Source organism: Poecilia mexicana, unplaced genomic scaffold, assembly GCF_051168715.1.
Source record: "Poecilia mexicana isolate PSO_F unplaced genomic scaffold, ASM5116871v1 scaffold_5, whole genome shotgun sequence".
NCBI classification, from domain to species: domain Eukaryota; kingdom Metazoa; phylum Chordata; class Actinopteri; order Cyprinodontiformes; family Poeciliidae; genus Poecilia; species Poecilia mexicana.
In genome coordinates, this window is record NW_028263374.1 from 2575067 (window position 1) to 2588372 (window position 13306).

The 13306-nt window shown below is 40.3% G+C and overlaps 1 protein-coding gene across 1 annotated transcript in view; it reads left to right on the plus strand.

The window, feature by feature from the left end:
- LOC106920143 (eph receptor A8) overlaps positions 1 to 13306 on the plus strand; it is a 103056-nt gene that overhangs the window by 36339 nt on the left and 53411 nt on the right. The window contains exon 2 of the mRNA XM_088005960.1: positions 10025 to 10089. Coding sequence (XP_087862086.1) covers positions 10025 to 10089 — 65 coding nt within the window. The remainder of the gene's footprint in view (positions 1 to 10024; positions 10090 to 13306) is intronic.

A 13306-nucleotide genomic window follows, 5' to 3' on the forward strand; every position in this document is an offset into this window, starting at 1 on the left:
CACACCTCTACTAAACAGATGTAATGATTATTGAATAGCGAATCAAAGTGAGGAGAAAACATTCTACAAGTTGATGTTTCTTTACATAGTAGTATTACCTGTGGGTTTGCAAAGGGGTCCCTGCCCAGAAGCTAATGCGGTTTGGCATGGAAAAGTTTGCGACCCTCTGTGTTAGAGCATGTGCTTAGACACTTGATGTAGAGCAATCACGTCACTTCTCACTTTGAAATATATGACCTTGTCCTCTTAGGGGGGAAATGAGGCTTTGAGCATCTGCTGCTCTAGTCTGCCATTTCCTTAGGTCGTAGTTCTGCTTTCTGTGTGTGTGTGTAAGTGTGTGTGTGCACCTTTGAAATGGTTGTGTTCAGTTGCATGGAGTCAGTGAGAGTGCTCCAGGCAAACTCTGCTTTGTCAAAGACAGCCAATAAGTCTTCTATGTTGAGCTTGGAAACTCTGCCTCTGCCATGTCCACTATCATAAACTGAGGCTGTGTGTGTGTGCTTGTGTGTGTGTGTATGCGTGTACACGACTTCTTCTGCAAAGTGTTGGGGAGCCCTGCTGATTTGATTCATGCCAGCAACACCAATGTAAGGCCCCAGGCATGCAAACAGAACTCTATAACCTGCTGGCCAAAGTGAGTTTCCATGATGAAGGGATGAAAAAAGTAATGGAGGACGAACGTTGACCACTGCCCTGGGAAATATGCGGCCTGTCTCTCAGCGAGCAGGGACCAGCTCTCAAGTTGGTGGACAGATTTTTCATTTAGCTCTTTCCAACCTGTGGAGTTCGGGGTGAGGGTGGGAGAGAGAAATTGCTGGAGATGGTGGAAGGGCAGGAAGGGACAGTCTTGGGGATTTGTGTTTTTGATATGAAAAGAAAGTTGCGAAAAAGGAACAAACTCAATTTCAAGCTCCCGTTCCTCAAGGAGATACACTTGGGCTGCTACGCTAACCTTCACCTGGAAGCAACGGCTGGAACCTTCTGTTTTATGAAAATAATGATTATTGATGATGGCCATGCCAAAGTATTGTTGAATGTTTTTCGAAATACAACTGTAAATTTTATTGATGTATTGTGATTTGGAGTTGGAGAACAAATAGAGGTTGTCCGGGAAGTGCCAGACGAACAGTAGTTGGTTTTTATTTGCCACTGTTTTTGATCAAACTCTGAGAAGTGTTGTGTAAATTGGTCTGGCTGCATGTATGATGCAATGGGGAGTCTTACCACTCTTCTATTCGGCAGACTTGTGGATTGGATAATCAGACAGATTTTTCACCAGAGCCTTGTCATGCCTGGTAGTGTTGGTGAGCAGCCATGTTTAGATACGTTTACAGTTCTGCCATATAGTCCTGCAAATTTATCTTTACTGCAGTATCACTGTATGCCATATGGATATAGAGAAGAACTGTCAGGAGTTGAGTTGAGAGAATTATAGATATTTAGATAAAATCCTTACTAAGATGTGTTATTCAAAATTAATTTGCTTCCATATTTTAGTGTGGACTAAACCTCTACTTACAATATTAAGAAATGTTTTAGAATGGAATGATAATTTTCTTGCCCCTTTGTGGAAATCTGTATCAGTGCAGTTACTGACCTTGTTGAATTTGAAGGTACATAGATCCACAATGAGAATAAATGCTTTTTCTAGGTGTCTACTGTTAGAAAATCCAGGGACTTAACTTTGTTAGTGTTTTCACACCAATAAAGAGAAACACACTTTTACTGCAGTGTTTCCACACTAACAAAGCACAAAGCTGGTAGGCTCAGTTTGATTGGAAACTTGTAACGTGTTACATTTTCAGCTGGTGTGGTTCTCTTTCACACTGCACTGTGTCAAATGAACAAAACCTTTTGAAAACCTGTTCACTTCCCTCGCCTATGGTGGCGCTGCGCCAAGAAGCACTGAAGGAAACACCAAAACCTCTGAAGAAGACACTGAGCGCAACTTCTTCACAAAACTTAAACAGAAATGGAGTGGTGTCAGATTTTAGCAGTTGAAGGATTTTTCTTTTGTCTTTAGAAACGGATCACAAGCCATTTCTCCCGCTAGCACTAAACTCCTATGTTTGTTTTGGTTGGATTTACCCAGAATGCCCGGCAGTTTAGTCTGCTTTCTGCTTTCTCTATGGTGAGCTTGGCTTTCACATATCCATTCAAACCACACCAGAGTTCACTTTAACCAAACTGAGACCAAGATTTGTAGGTGGACCAAAGTTTGTTGTTTTGGTCCACATCAGAGTTCAATTATGCTTTCACAGCTCCCCAAATGAAACAGACTTTCTAGGCAAACAGACCAGAGTTTGATTAAAGTGGACTAACAGAGTGAACCACCTTAAATTCTAGGTGGTTTCCTGGATGGCTTGTTTACAAATTGGTCTTTAACAATTCAAATACTAACTTAATTGTAATGGAATGTTTGGGTTATGCGTTCCTGTTCTGGTTCAAGATGCCGTTACATTCCGAATCTCGTACTGCAAGCAAAGTAGCAGCTCTTTTAATTCATCCAGCTATGTTGGAAAAATGACATTTTGTGATACAGAGCTTTCCATAAAAGCTTGGAAGTCATTACAGCCACTGCATTCTAATGGATACGATACATCCGCTACATGACATGCATATTCCTTTCCTACTCCCTTTTCACCCATTCTGAATGCTGCATAATTGCCCAAAAGACAGAAATTACATTAAAAAGCTGAAAAATGTTCTCATGTACTTGTAGTGGGATTTCTGATATCTCATTAAACACTAGTTTAGATTGCTTGTTTACATTCCAGTGTGACAAAATGTGTTATTTTTTTCTGATTATTTTTTTTCTCTATTTGATTAATCACAAACACTTGAGATTACCATTTTCCACTGGTATTAGCTTCAGAGTCTTTCCACACACCTCTGTACTAACAGAATCCCTGACATGTTTTGAGATCCGGGGAGCTACTGGAACAGTCCCTCAATAATTACAGTACAGGTCAGCAAGTTTCTCCTTGCTCATTAAAAAAAGACTATTAAAACTACGTGAGTCATTGCACCACTTTCATTAAGCCATCATGGTAGACCGTCAAACCCGCTGAGAGAGGTGTGAGAGGTGGAATCCATTTGTGACCTTGGGCAGAGAGCAAGAGGTTGCTGCTTTCTCAGTTTAAGACGATGGAGCATGAACACAGTGGGGAAGGTAAAGACAGAGAGAAAACACACCTACTGGGGAGGAGAGTTTGGTGGCACTGCCATCTGTTTGTGTTCTGACCTGCTGCCCCACTCAGCAATCAGATACTGAAATTAGTGAAGGTGACACACCAACTAATTGCAACACTTGAATGACTTGAAGATCTCTAAGCGTCAGTAATTTTTATGAAGAACACACTCCTGTTGTGTTAGTCAAAAATATGAAGTGGCTCTGGGGCACAGGAGAGTGCTCTGTTCCCATTATGACGGATTTTTCTCATCCAATTTACTTCGATGATTTCTGTCCATTCTTGACCTCGCTTTACGCTACAAACTCTTCTGACTAAGATTTCAAAGTTTTTCTCAAAAAAAAAAAAACAGCAACTGGCAGACTTTAGTTTTAGACGGACTTACACAGTCTCTCTTTGGTTGATGAATGTGGTGTTCTGTTTATCATTTTCATCTGTTTACCCTCGTGGAATTGCAGAAAGGGTTATTGGTTAAGAGGTCCAACTGTGTTATGTTGATCTAGAGAAACTTATGAGCATGTCCATAGTTTTGGGGGTTACTACAGGCCTACTTGGGTTGATTTTATAGGCTACCTGGGCTTTGGATGCTCAAAACCTGAGCTGTCTCTGTATTCTGAGCATAAAGTAAATCTTGTTCTAAGGGCTTAGTGTTAGAGCTACTGACTTGTGTTGCAAGGGTTGATAAAGCCTAATTTAGCTTGATTCTATTTATGCCTTGGTTCATATGGCAAGATTTTAAAACTGTCTGCTAATTTTAAAAACCTGAGAGACCACACACGAGGATAACAAAATCTTAGGTATTGTAGGTTTGGTTGTAGAGTGTGTGGTGTGCAGTCACACACAAACCGATTTCACTCACACACAGTCAGATGCAAAACCTCTCAAGACTAAAAGTGAGTTCAGAGTAAACAAACATGGCTGACCAGGACCAATCAATGGTTAGTGGAGTATATTTAACAGATAAGAAACGTTACAAAGATGTTATCATTTGTCCTTAGGGAATACCTGATGGTGTGATACCAAACCAAGACAATCCAACATGATGAATCTCCCCAATTTTAGATCAGAGGGGTTCCGATATCCTCTTGAGCAGACCGTATCACTTTTACCACATAGCTCTTTAAATTATCTTGAGAGACATCTGAGCCAAAATTGGGACAAAACTCTTTTAGTGTTAGTGTTTAGCAGGATTTCCTGCTCTTCAGGGCTGACGTGAAAGATTGGTTTCAGTTTGAGTTCCCTAGGGTCTCATCTTTGCTATTTGAAGGTGAGTCTGAGACCATGGTTCTCAACCGCAGAATGTGGTTTGGTTACTTTGCATCAGGGTCCAAATGATGGAATTGAAGAATTTTGCCATCTTGTTCTCTTGTTTTTGTAGGAGGGTTATGGCAGGAGGACAAGGTGGATCGTCATACTTGGGCCCACAGTTTCGTGGTCGCTTTTGCAATCTATTATGGTGAGGGGAAAAACTGAGCCAAAACCCAAACATCTCAATTTACCAGTCTGTCTTTGTTTAAACTGTCATGGTCTTAACAGATCATGCTCCCACATTATCCGGGTTCCAAAGACATCAACCAGCACATGATTAAATGATTACATTCGTGGCTTCCTGGAGTTTGTTGTCATGATTCTATAGAGTACAATAAATGTATTGTTTCATAGGTGGATGTCTGTATCTAGGTCTTGGACATTACTTTGTTTGTATTGGACAAGCAAAGAAAATAAAACCCAGGAAATTGCAGAATGACAGACAGTGAACTAAATATCCATGAGCGGAGTGTTCCAAATGTACACACAAAAAGGCACTGAAGTATGAGATGGAGAAAAAAATAACTAACAAAATTGCTGAACCAATACAATTTAAATCACTTGGAGTTTCATGTGTATCTGTGGCATTTGTGAGCTGAGAGGTTCTTAAAGCAAGTATTTATAGGGTCTCCTCTCTCATCCCTCTATACCTCTTTTTCCCCTGTCAGCTCCTGTGCTGGCCTCTTTGTTGTCCATGTCATCTCAGGATTCTGTTTCTACACCAAACTAAAAAGTCTTATTTTTATATGTGCAAATTATATTGTTTCTAAAATGTGACTACAGATTGGATAAATGCTGGTTAATAATTGAAACAATCTGTACTCTCTCTGGTTTTTCTTGTTCATAGAAAGGACAGTTGGACCAGTGCTTCTGTCTTTCTGTGTGTCTGCTCTTTTCTTTCAACTCTTGGTCAGTCGCTCATACTGGGCTTTGTTCTGCTGGAAGTTTCTTCCTGTGGAGTCGTTGTTTTTTGCTGCTGCCACATGCTTGGCCTGAAAGTGGGATTGCAGGGAAAAACTCAATGCAATTGACTTTGCCTAGTTTGTGCCTAGTTTGATATCAAACTTTCAACCAGTTGGGAATATGAACTATATGTGACAGATTTATTTTTATTATAACTATGATCAAAACCAAATGTCCACCCATCCATTGTCAATTCCCACCTAACCTTGAGAGGTTGTGGATTGGCAGGTGCCTGTCTCCAGCGGCCATTGGGTGAGAGGCAGGGTCCACCCTGGACAGGTCACCGGTCCATCTCAGGGTAACACGGATATACACATCCATACACTCACACACTCGGTGTTAAACTAATTTTTATCTTAGCTAAATTAACACCAACATTCAATAGTTGAATGTGTATGTTCTTTTAATAAAATCTTTCAAAAGGTTATATTATTAGTAGATTATTCTGGAGTTAGAATTAGACTTAAATTGTCATCTTTTTCCATCTGTTTAATTCTCCGTTTGCTTTGTTCGCATAAACTAGATAATGACATGGCTGGATGCTCAGAAAACATGCATGAATTGCGAATGTATTCATGAGTCTATTTGTGATATGAAATCATTTAGGTATCTGCAGTTTTATCCGACTTTTGCGTCTGACGTGAGACATGCATCAAAGCTCTAATCTAGAAAATGCCAGGCGCGACAAATCCAGGCGTAAACAATGTCTGAAAAGTATAATTCTGGAAATTATGAAATAAGTCCGTCAGTAAAACTCATCACATTGCAATCCCATCACTCCTGGTTCCCACTATGCATCCGGACAGACCTCTCTACAGAAGTTGCAGTCGGTACGGTACAAAACGCTCTTGCTATTAGTTGTGCTTTTTTATTAGCTCCTTTCATCTTGCTGTGATGTTGTGACAATACTGTCGGCTCAATATCTTTTTATTGCTAGGGAGATACAACCTTAATAAGTAAAAACATTAAGATTTAGGTTCTTCGGGGACGAAGCAGGACTTATACACTGTAATGTATAGTTTTGTTGTTCTACCTTGTTGAAAAAATGAGATTCCTGTGAGAAAGGCAGGTAGTGGTAAAACAGGTATTTTCTGTGACTTAACTCATATCCATAATCAGGCTAAATAAAATACATTTGCATTGGGAGAACATGGTTCTGGTGATTTAAGTACTAATTTTTGGTCTTTTATGCCAAAAGGAAAATTTGCCCTTAAGTCAGATAATTATCCTTTATCATTGTTTGCAGGATAACATACAGTAAAGGTGATTGTATACAAAATAAATGTTCATAACATCTAATACTTTTTAGAGTGGTACATTTTGGAAGAGATGATAAAATCATTAGCTCAAAATTGAGGCTTTTTCTACCTTAGAACTTTATCTGAAAGGAAAGTGATGGGGAACTGGAGGGTTAGAGAACACAGTTCATTCTTTATCGATTTCATGTCATAGGTGTTAAATCCAGTTATGAGTGAAAGTGCTGGGTAAACATTAAATGTGGGCAAAAGATGCCAAGAAGAGTTAACTGTTTTATTAAACATTATTTGTCTGCTTCACAGAACGCCCTACATCAGAGATCTTATTAGCCGTTAGTGCTAAAGGTGAGAAACAGAGGAACGCACCCAGGCAAACCTACTGAGTGAAAGATATGAATACTAGTGAGTAGAATTAATGGACCAACAAGCTTCTTGTAATTCAATTAATACTGATGTTAAGGTGTACTGTGGCAGAATTTCTTGACTTGTTACTGTAAACAAATATCTGTGCTACCTTACAAGTTGTTATAAAACTGCAGTACATATCAAACATGACTTAAGAGATTAGACGTCATAATTTGACACCTTTAAAATGGGCAGTGTCTCTTTAAGAAGTTCCTGCTCTTTTTGACACTCTGCCTTCAACATGTCGCCTCAACGCTTCGCCATTAAACCTTTAACATGTTACCAGCGTTGCACTGAGAAGTAGCTGGTCTGATGAACTCAGATGTGCAGCTCCACCAGGTGTTTGCTAATTGCTGCTTCTGCTAGCCTGGCAGCTAGTCTGGTAGACGCATTAAGCATCACTTTTCCCACAAAACGTTGAGTTGACATACGGCCAGACAGAGAAACTACATGTACTCCATACTTACACACACCAACATGAGCTGTTCTGTGTATGTTGTCATCTGGATCTTTGCATCACCAGCAGACCAATGGCAGGGATTGCTTGCAGCTTTGTGCTTTTATTATACAAAGCAGAACTTGTCTTTACTGTTTGGTGACGCATCTGCAACGGTACTCAGACTATCTGTATGCACCCTCCTTGCCTGTGCTGTCCACTGCACCTTCACACACTCACAAGCAGCAGAGTGGAGATGATTCTGACTGGACACCACAAATTGTAATTTTGACGACAGGAAGATGTGTTGTTCTAAGTAAGTAAAATTAGCTTTGTGCACTGAGCCCCACTCATTATTCAGATCTATGGAAGCCCTAATCAGTTTGATCTTCTCTGTGACATTCTTATGTGTGTGTGGTGCCAATATGAGCTAAAAATCGTCTTAAGAAAATTCTTATAACAGAAAAAAACTGATAGTGAAAACGTCAAGATTATATGTTAATGTACTTTGAGTGGAATTAGCACATTTCATCTGGGAGCTCAACCTATGTGACTGTAAGTGGGGATCTTTTAAGGAGGCTGTAGAAATAGAATCAATTATCGCCATCACAAGATCTTTTTAATATCGAGAAGTCCTAGTGTTGTTAGCGCTGGGGAAGGGGTTTGGTGACGACTGCTATATACTGTATAAGCCTTTTTCAAAAATTTTCACAGAAAGCATAATCAGGCACTCACTACATAATCACACAACACTACTCCTCACCCTACCAGTCACACGTCTATGAGCCACCATGTTAGTGAGCTGTATTGGAAAGCCTGGATCAGGGGTGTGAGACCTCAAACCCCGGTCCTCAAGGGTCAGAGGACCAGAGGTTGGGACAAGTCAAATATTCTTCCAACATTTTGACTTGTCCTAAGTCCAACACATCTGAACTAACCCTTGTGTTTAAAAATGGGGTCCAACCGACCCCACACACGTAAAACGTGTATCATTTTCCACAGTCCTCTACGTTTGCCACAGTATTCTACGTTTGCCTCAGTCCTCTACGTTTGTCTCAGTCCTCTACGTTTGCCACAGTATCCTACGTTTGCCTCAGTCCTCTACGTTTGTCTCAGTCCTCTACGTTTGCCACAGTATCCTACGTTTGCCTCAGTCCTCTACGTTTGTCTCAGTCCTCTACGTTTGCCACAGTATCCTACGTTTGCCTCAGTCCTCTACGTTTGTCTCAGTCCTCTACGTTTGCCACAGTATCCTACGTTTGCCTCAGTCCTCTACGTTTGCCACAGTATTCTACGCTTGCCTCAGTCCTCTACGTTTGCCTCAGTCCTCTACGTTTGCCACAGTATTCTACGTTTGCCTCAGTCCTCTACGTTTGCCACAGTATTCTACGTTTGTCTCAGTCCTCTACGTTTGCCACAGTATTCTACGTTTGTCTCAGTCCTCTACATTTGCCTCAGTCCTCGCACGCACAAGGGTTAAAGAACTGAGTTAGTTCCTTATGTACTCAACGAATGGTGACCTTCAAGGACTGGGGTTTGAGATCTGTGCCATGTATACTGGAGGTTTGTCCTGCTAAATTCTCAATCATCATTGATTTTATTATCCAGTTATACACCCAACGGTAATCAAAGACCAACATGTATTGATTTCTCTCCATTTTGCTCCTGGTGTCAGAGACTATGATGATATCTGAGATTGATTAAGCCAGGGGTCTCCAACCCCAACACACTTGAATTAAATGAATTTAATTTTTAAGTTGCAGGGCAGTAGTTCTCAAGGCCTCCACTTCAATCCTCAGCGGTCCATGTCCAGCAGCTTATAGATGTTAAAGCTAAATCGCTTGCTTAGCATGCAGTCGAGCTCAGCTACTGAGTTAATCATTTGAGTCAGGTGTGTTAGAGCAGAGACATCACTAAAAGTTAGAGGAACCTTGGAGAATTGGGGCTTGAGACCCCTGATGTAAACTCAGTTTATGCTAAAATCCCAAGAAATGTCAGCGAAATCAAAACGGCTTGGAAATTGTTTCTAATATTCCTGCTCAATAGAGAGAGACTCAATAAATGTTCATCCTTTCATTTGATAACTCTACCATGTTCCGTGTAACTTGACAAAACCTTGTCCATAATTTTAGCTAAAAACAAGCCCTACTGAAGCAGAAGTTTCTTATTTCCATTCTCCACCTACATGTCTTGTCTTCTGCTTAATTATTGTTTTGCTGTCTGGGAGCTCTTAAGGGCAAACGAGGTCAAGGTGACATCTGCCTCGGAGTTGCTGTGACGACCATCCCTGGCTCATCAGTCACACCTGTCAGACAGGTGTCAGCGCGTATGCACCCGACTCCATCAGGTGCCTGAGCGCGTAGATGCAGTTGATGAAGGATAGGATGGATGAGGTGGGTTGGGGAAAACTATAATTTAAAGTTTGCTCCTCACCTTCTTTGTTGTTTTCTGTTCTTTCTTGGCAGTGAATCTCCTTGACACGACAACGATAACTGGAGACTGGGGCTGGCTGACGTATCCATCCCATGGGGTAAGAACAAAAAGAAGCGTTTTGTTGTGGAATATTTCTTTGCTAATGGATTTCATTATGGTTTTTCTACATTGTTTTAACCACAAAGTCTACTTTTTATGAGACAGACCAACAAAACGTTTTTGTTGGTCTGTCAAAATTTTGATGTGGATGGAAAATAATATATTGTTTTCAAGGTTTGTCTTTACAAATACAAAAAAACGAAAACTAAGATGTATATTTGTATTCATCCTCATTTAATAATAAACGTCCTAATGAGACCGAGTGGAACCAACTGCCAGCAAAAGTAAACAAAAATAAATAGAGTCCACCATGAAGACCATGGAGCACAGCAGACAGCTCAGGGAGAAAGATGATTATCGCAAGAACTGATATACAATGACTGTCAAGCTGATGCTAAATTAAATAGAAATTACTTGAACAGTGCCCATGCAAAGGATATTATTCAAATCTTTAGATTCCACGTAGATTAGTGATATTATGCATGAAGTCAACCATGTATTTTCCCCTGGGTTTAAAAATGTCAGTCATCAAACCACAGCTGAAAATGAACAATCTGGACATGTCACTATTGCAAGATTACAAGCCTATTTTCCAGCCTTCCATTCATCAGCAAGGTCTTTAAAAAATCTGTTTCAACAATGAAATACTTTTGGACATAATAGGAGTATAAAATCACACATGAACAACTAATGCAAAAGACACATTTTTGTATCACAATAATACTAACACGCTAGAAAAGGAGTAGGAAGAAGTAACACAATTATGAACTCCTACCCCATAAACCCATACAATATTTTCAGATGGACCCTCATTATTAAATCAAATAATAAAACATAACAAAAAACATTTAAAAAAAAATTCTTAACAACGACCAGTCACTTTGACATCTTTAGATCCAGTTTCCATCCTCACTAAAGTACTGAGACTGTTCAATAACATCAACATAAATGCAGACTGTGGAAGAATCACAGGGCTGGTTTTGCTGGACCTCAGTTCAGATGACCCAGATATATTACTGAAGCATCTGAAGAGCTGGATCCTGCTTTCTACCACAGTACTCGGTTGGTTTTAGACTTTCCTAAAGAACAGGGACTTACATGTGTCAACAGGGTAACATCAAAGTTTACATATCAAATGTGGGTTTTGTCTTTGGACTCTTTATTTAATATCTACATTCTACAGCTTAAGCTGTGCAGATGAGACACAGCTTTTCATTACAATTCCACCAGGTGACTATGAACCTATTTAAGTTTTAAGTAGATTCATAGAACAAATCAACACTTAGATGTGCCATAGCATAACTTTCTTCAGTTGAAATAGATTAAAACATGCAATACCCACATCAGATGTATCCAAGTCTAGTCCTCGACGACCAGGCTGCCGTGTGTTTTAGATGTTGCTGTGCTCCAACACAGAGGCATCTATATTTTCTGCACAGGTTAGAAATAAATCATTAGACCTCATTCAATTGTGTTGGAAGTATACAATAAAAAGTTAAACTTGCAGGACTGATAATAGACACCAATAGGTTATTTTATTTAGTGTGAGGTGCGTAAGTCTGTTTTACCACTTGTACTTACTAAATAAGATTTAGTCTAACATTGATACCACAGACTAATTACATGTAGTAACCAGACAATGACATGCTACACTCATCTACTTCAAACATGAGCCCAGACATCCCTCTCGGCCCCCTCCACGTCTTGGCAGCTTGGCGCATGTCGCGGTGGGGGAGTGAAGAAAAGATGAAATAAAAGGATGAAAGCGAGAGAGCGAGGTGACAGCGAGGGCACGGCGTCGCAGCATTAGCATATTGTAATGCCGAATGATGACGCCTGAGGTGATGAATTAGGACCCTGGCTGCGATCTTCCGAGTGCCGCCATGCCACCCTGTCCCTGACTCCCTGGGCTGTCAGCAGAGTGGTAGGAACATTTACATCACCTCTAGCCTTCACGACAGAAGGTGGTGTGATTGAATGGTGGCCAGGAGGAACAGATGGGTTGTCTTTCAAGTCCTGGGAGAAGAACTGGAAGAATTGGATTAGTGGTTTGAGCAAAATGACTCATTCTGTGTGAAATCGGTGTGAGAGGTGAATCCCTTCCACCTTGAAAGGGCCCATGTGATAACAGCTAGATTACATAAACTCTAACTGCTGTTGTGTTTTTATTTTTTTTTTATTTGATTGGTTCAATATACCAGAAATAGTTACTTGTTTGTTCATGAGAGACCGCTTTCTCCCTCTGAGCTTCTACACATGAAAAGCTTGACTGAGTGGATTAGGAGTGGGAGAGGAGCTTTGTGGTTTCATGGTTCGGTTACGTAAGGTATGTGTCTTGCGCTGAAAGACAAAGATGTGAGGAAGGAGGAAGGAGCGGCTCTGTGATGTTTAATACTGGTACCAAAGAAAATGTACAGAGAAAATCTGATCTACTTTGGCAATCAAGCAATATTTGGACAGAACTTTTTTTTAACAAATGATTTCAAAGTAAGGATTAGTTGAGGTACGTCGGACTGCTGTTCAAAATCACCAGCAACACATGAAAATATTTCTTATAGATACGTCTGTCTCAAAGAGAACTGACCTGTTATTGTCTTAATGAGTCAATGATATAATGACTGAAAAACTCACAACCACACCGGTAATGGGAAATCCACAGTGTTGTCCTTTAATAGACACTCTCTTCTCCAACCTTACAAAGCCCGGTTCAATGGCTGCTGTATTATCAAACATGAAAATAAGCAGAGTCCTAACGTCCCGTAACGTTACTAAAGTTAGGGAGATAAAATATTCATGTTTTTCTCAATCGGTGCGTCGATCTTTAGCGTGTTTCTCCCACACTCTACAGAGAAGCAGTGGCACATACTTGTGACATCACTAGCGATACTACAGTATCTTAGGGAAGCCGTGCATACACAGGGAGAACATCAACACTTCAGGCAGAAAGATTCTAAACCCAGGACTTTCTACAGTGATGCCCTCCATGACCTTGTAGGGTTTGTGTATAAAATCACACATGAACAAGTAATGCAAATGACACATTTTGCATGACTGCAAAATGCATTACTGTTGAAATCTGTTTTCTGTGGCAGCATTTTGCTACTAGCTTCAATACACAAACACTGACTTAGTTACAGACAAAATCCAATTTGTAAGCAGTGTGAGAATACAGTTACTGGCTAACTGTTGACTGCTAAAGCCTAATTCAAACTGAC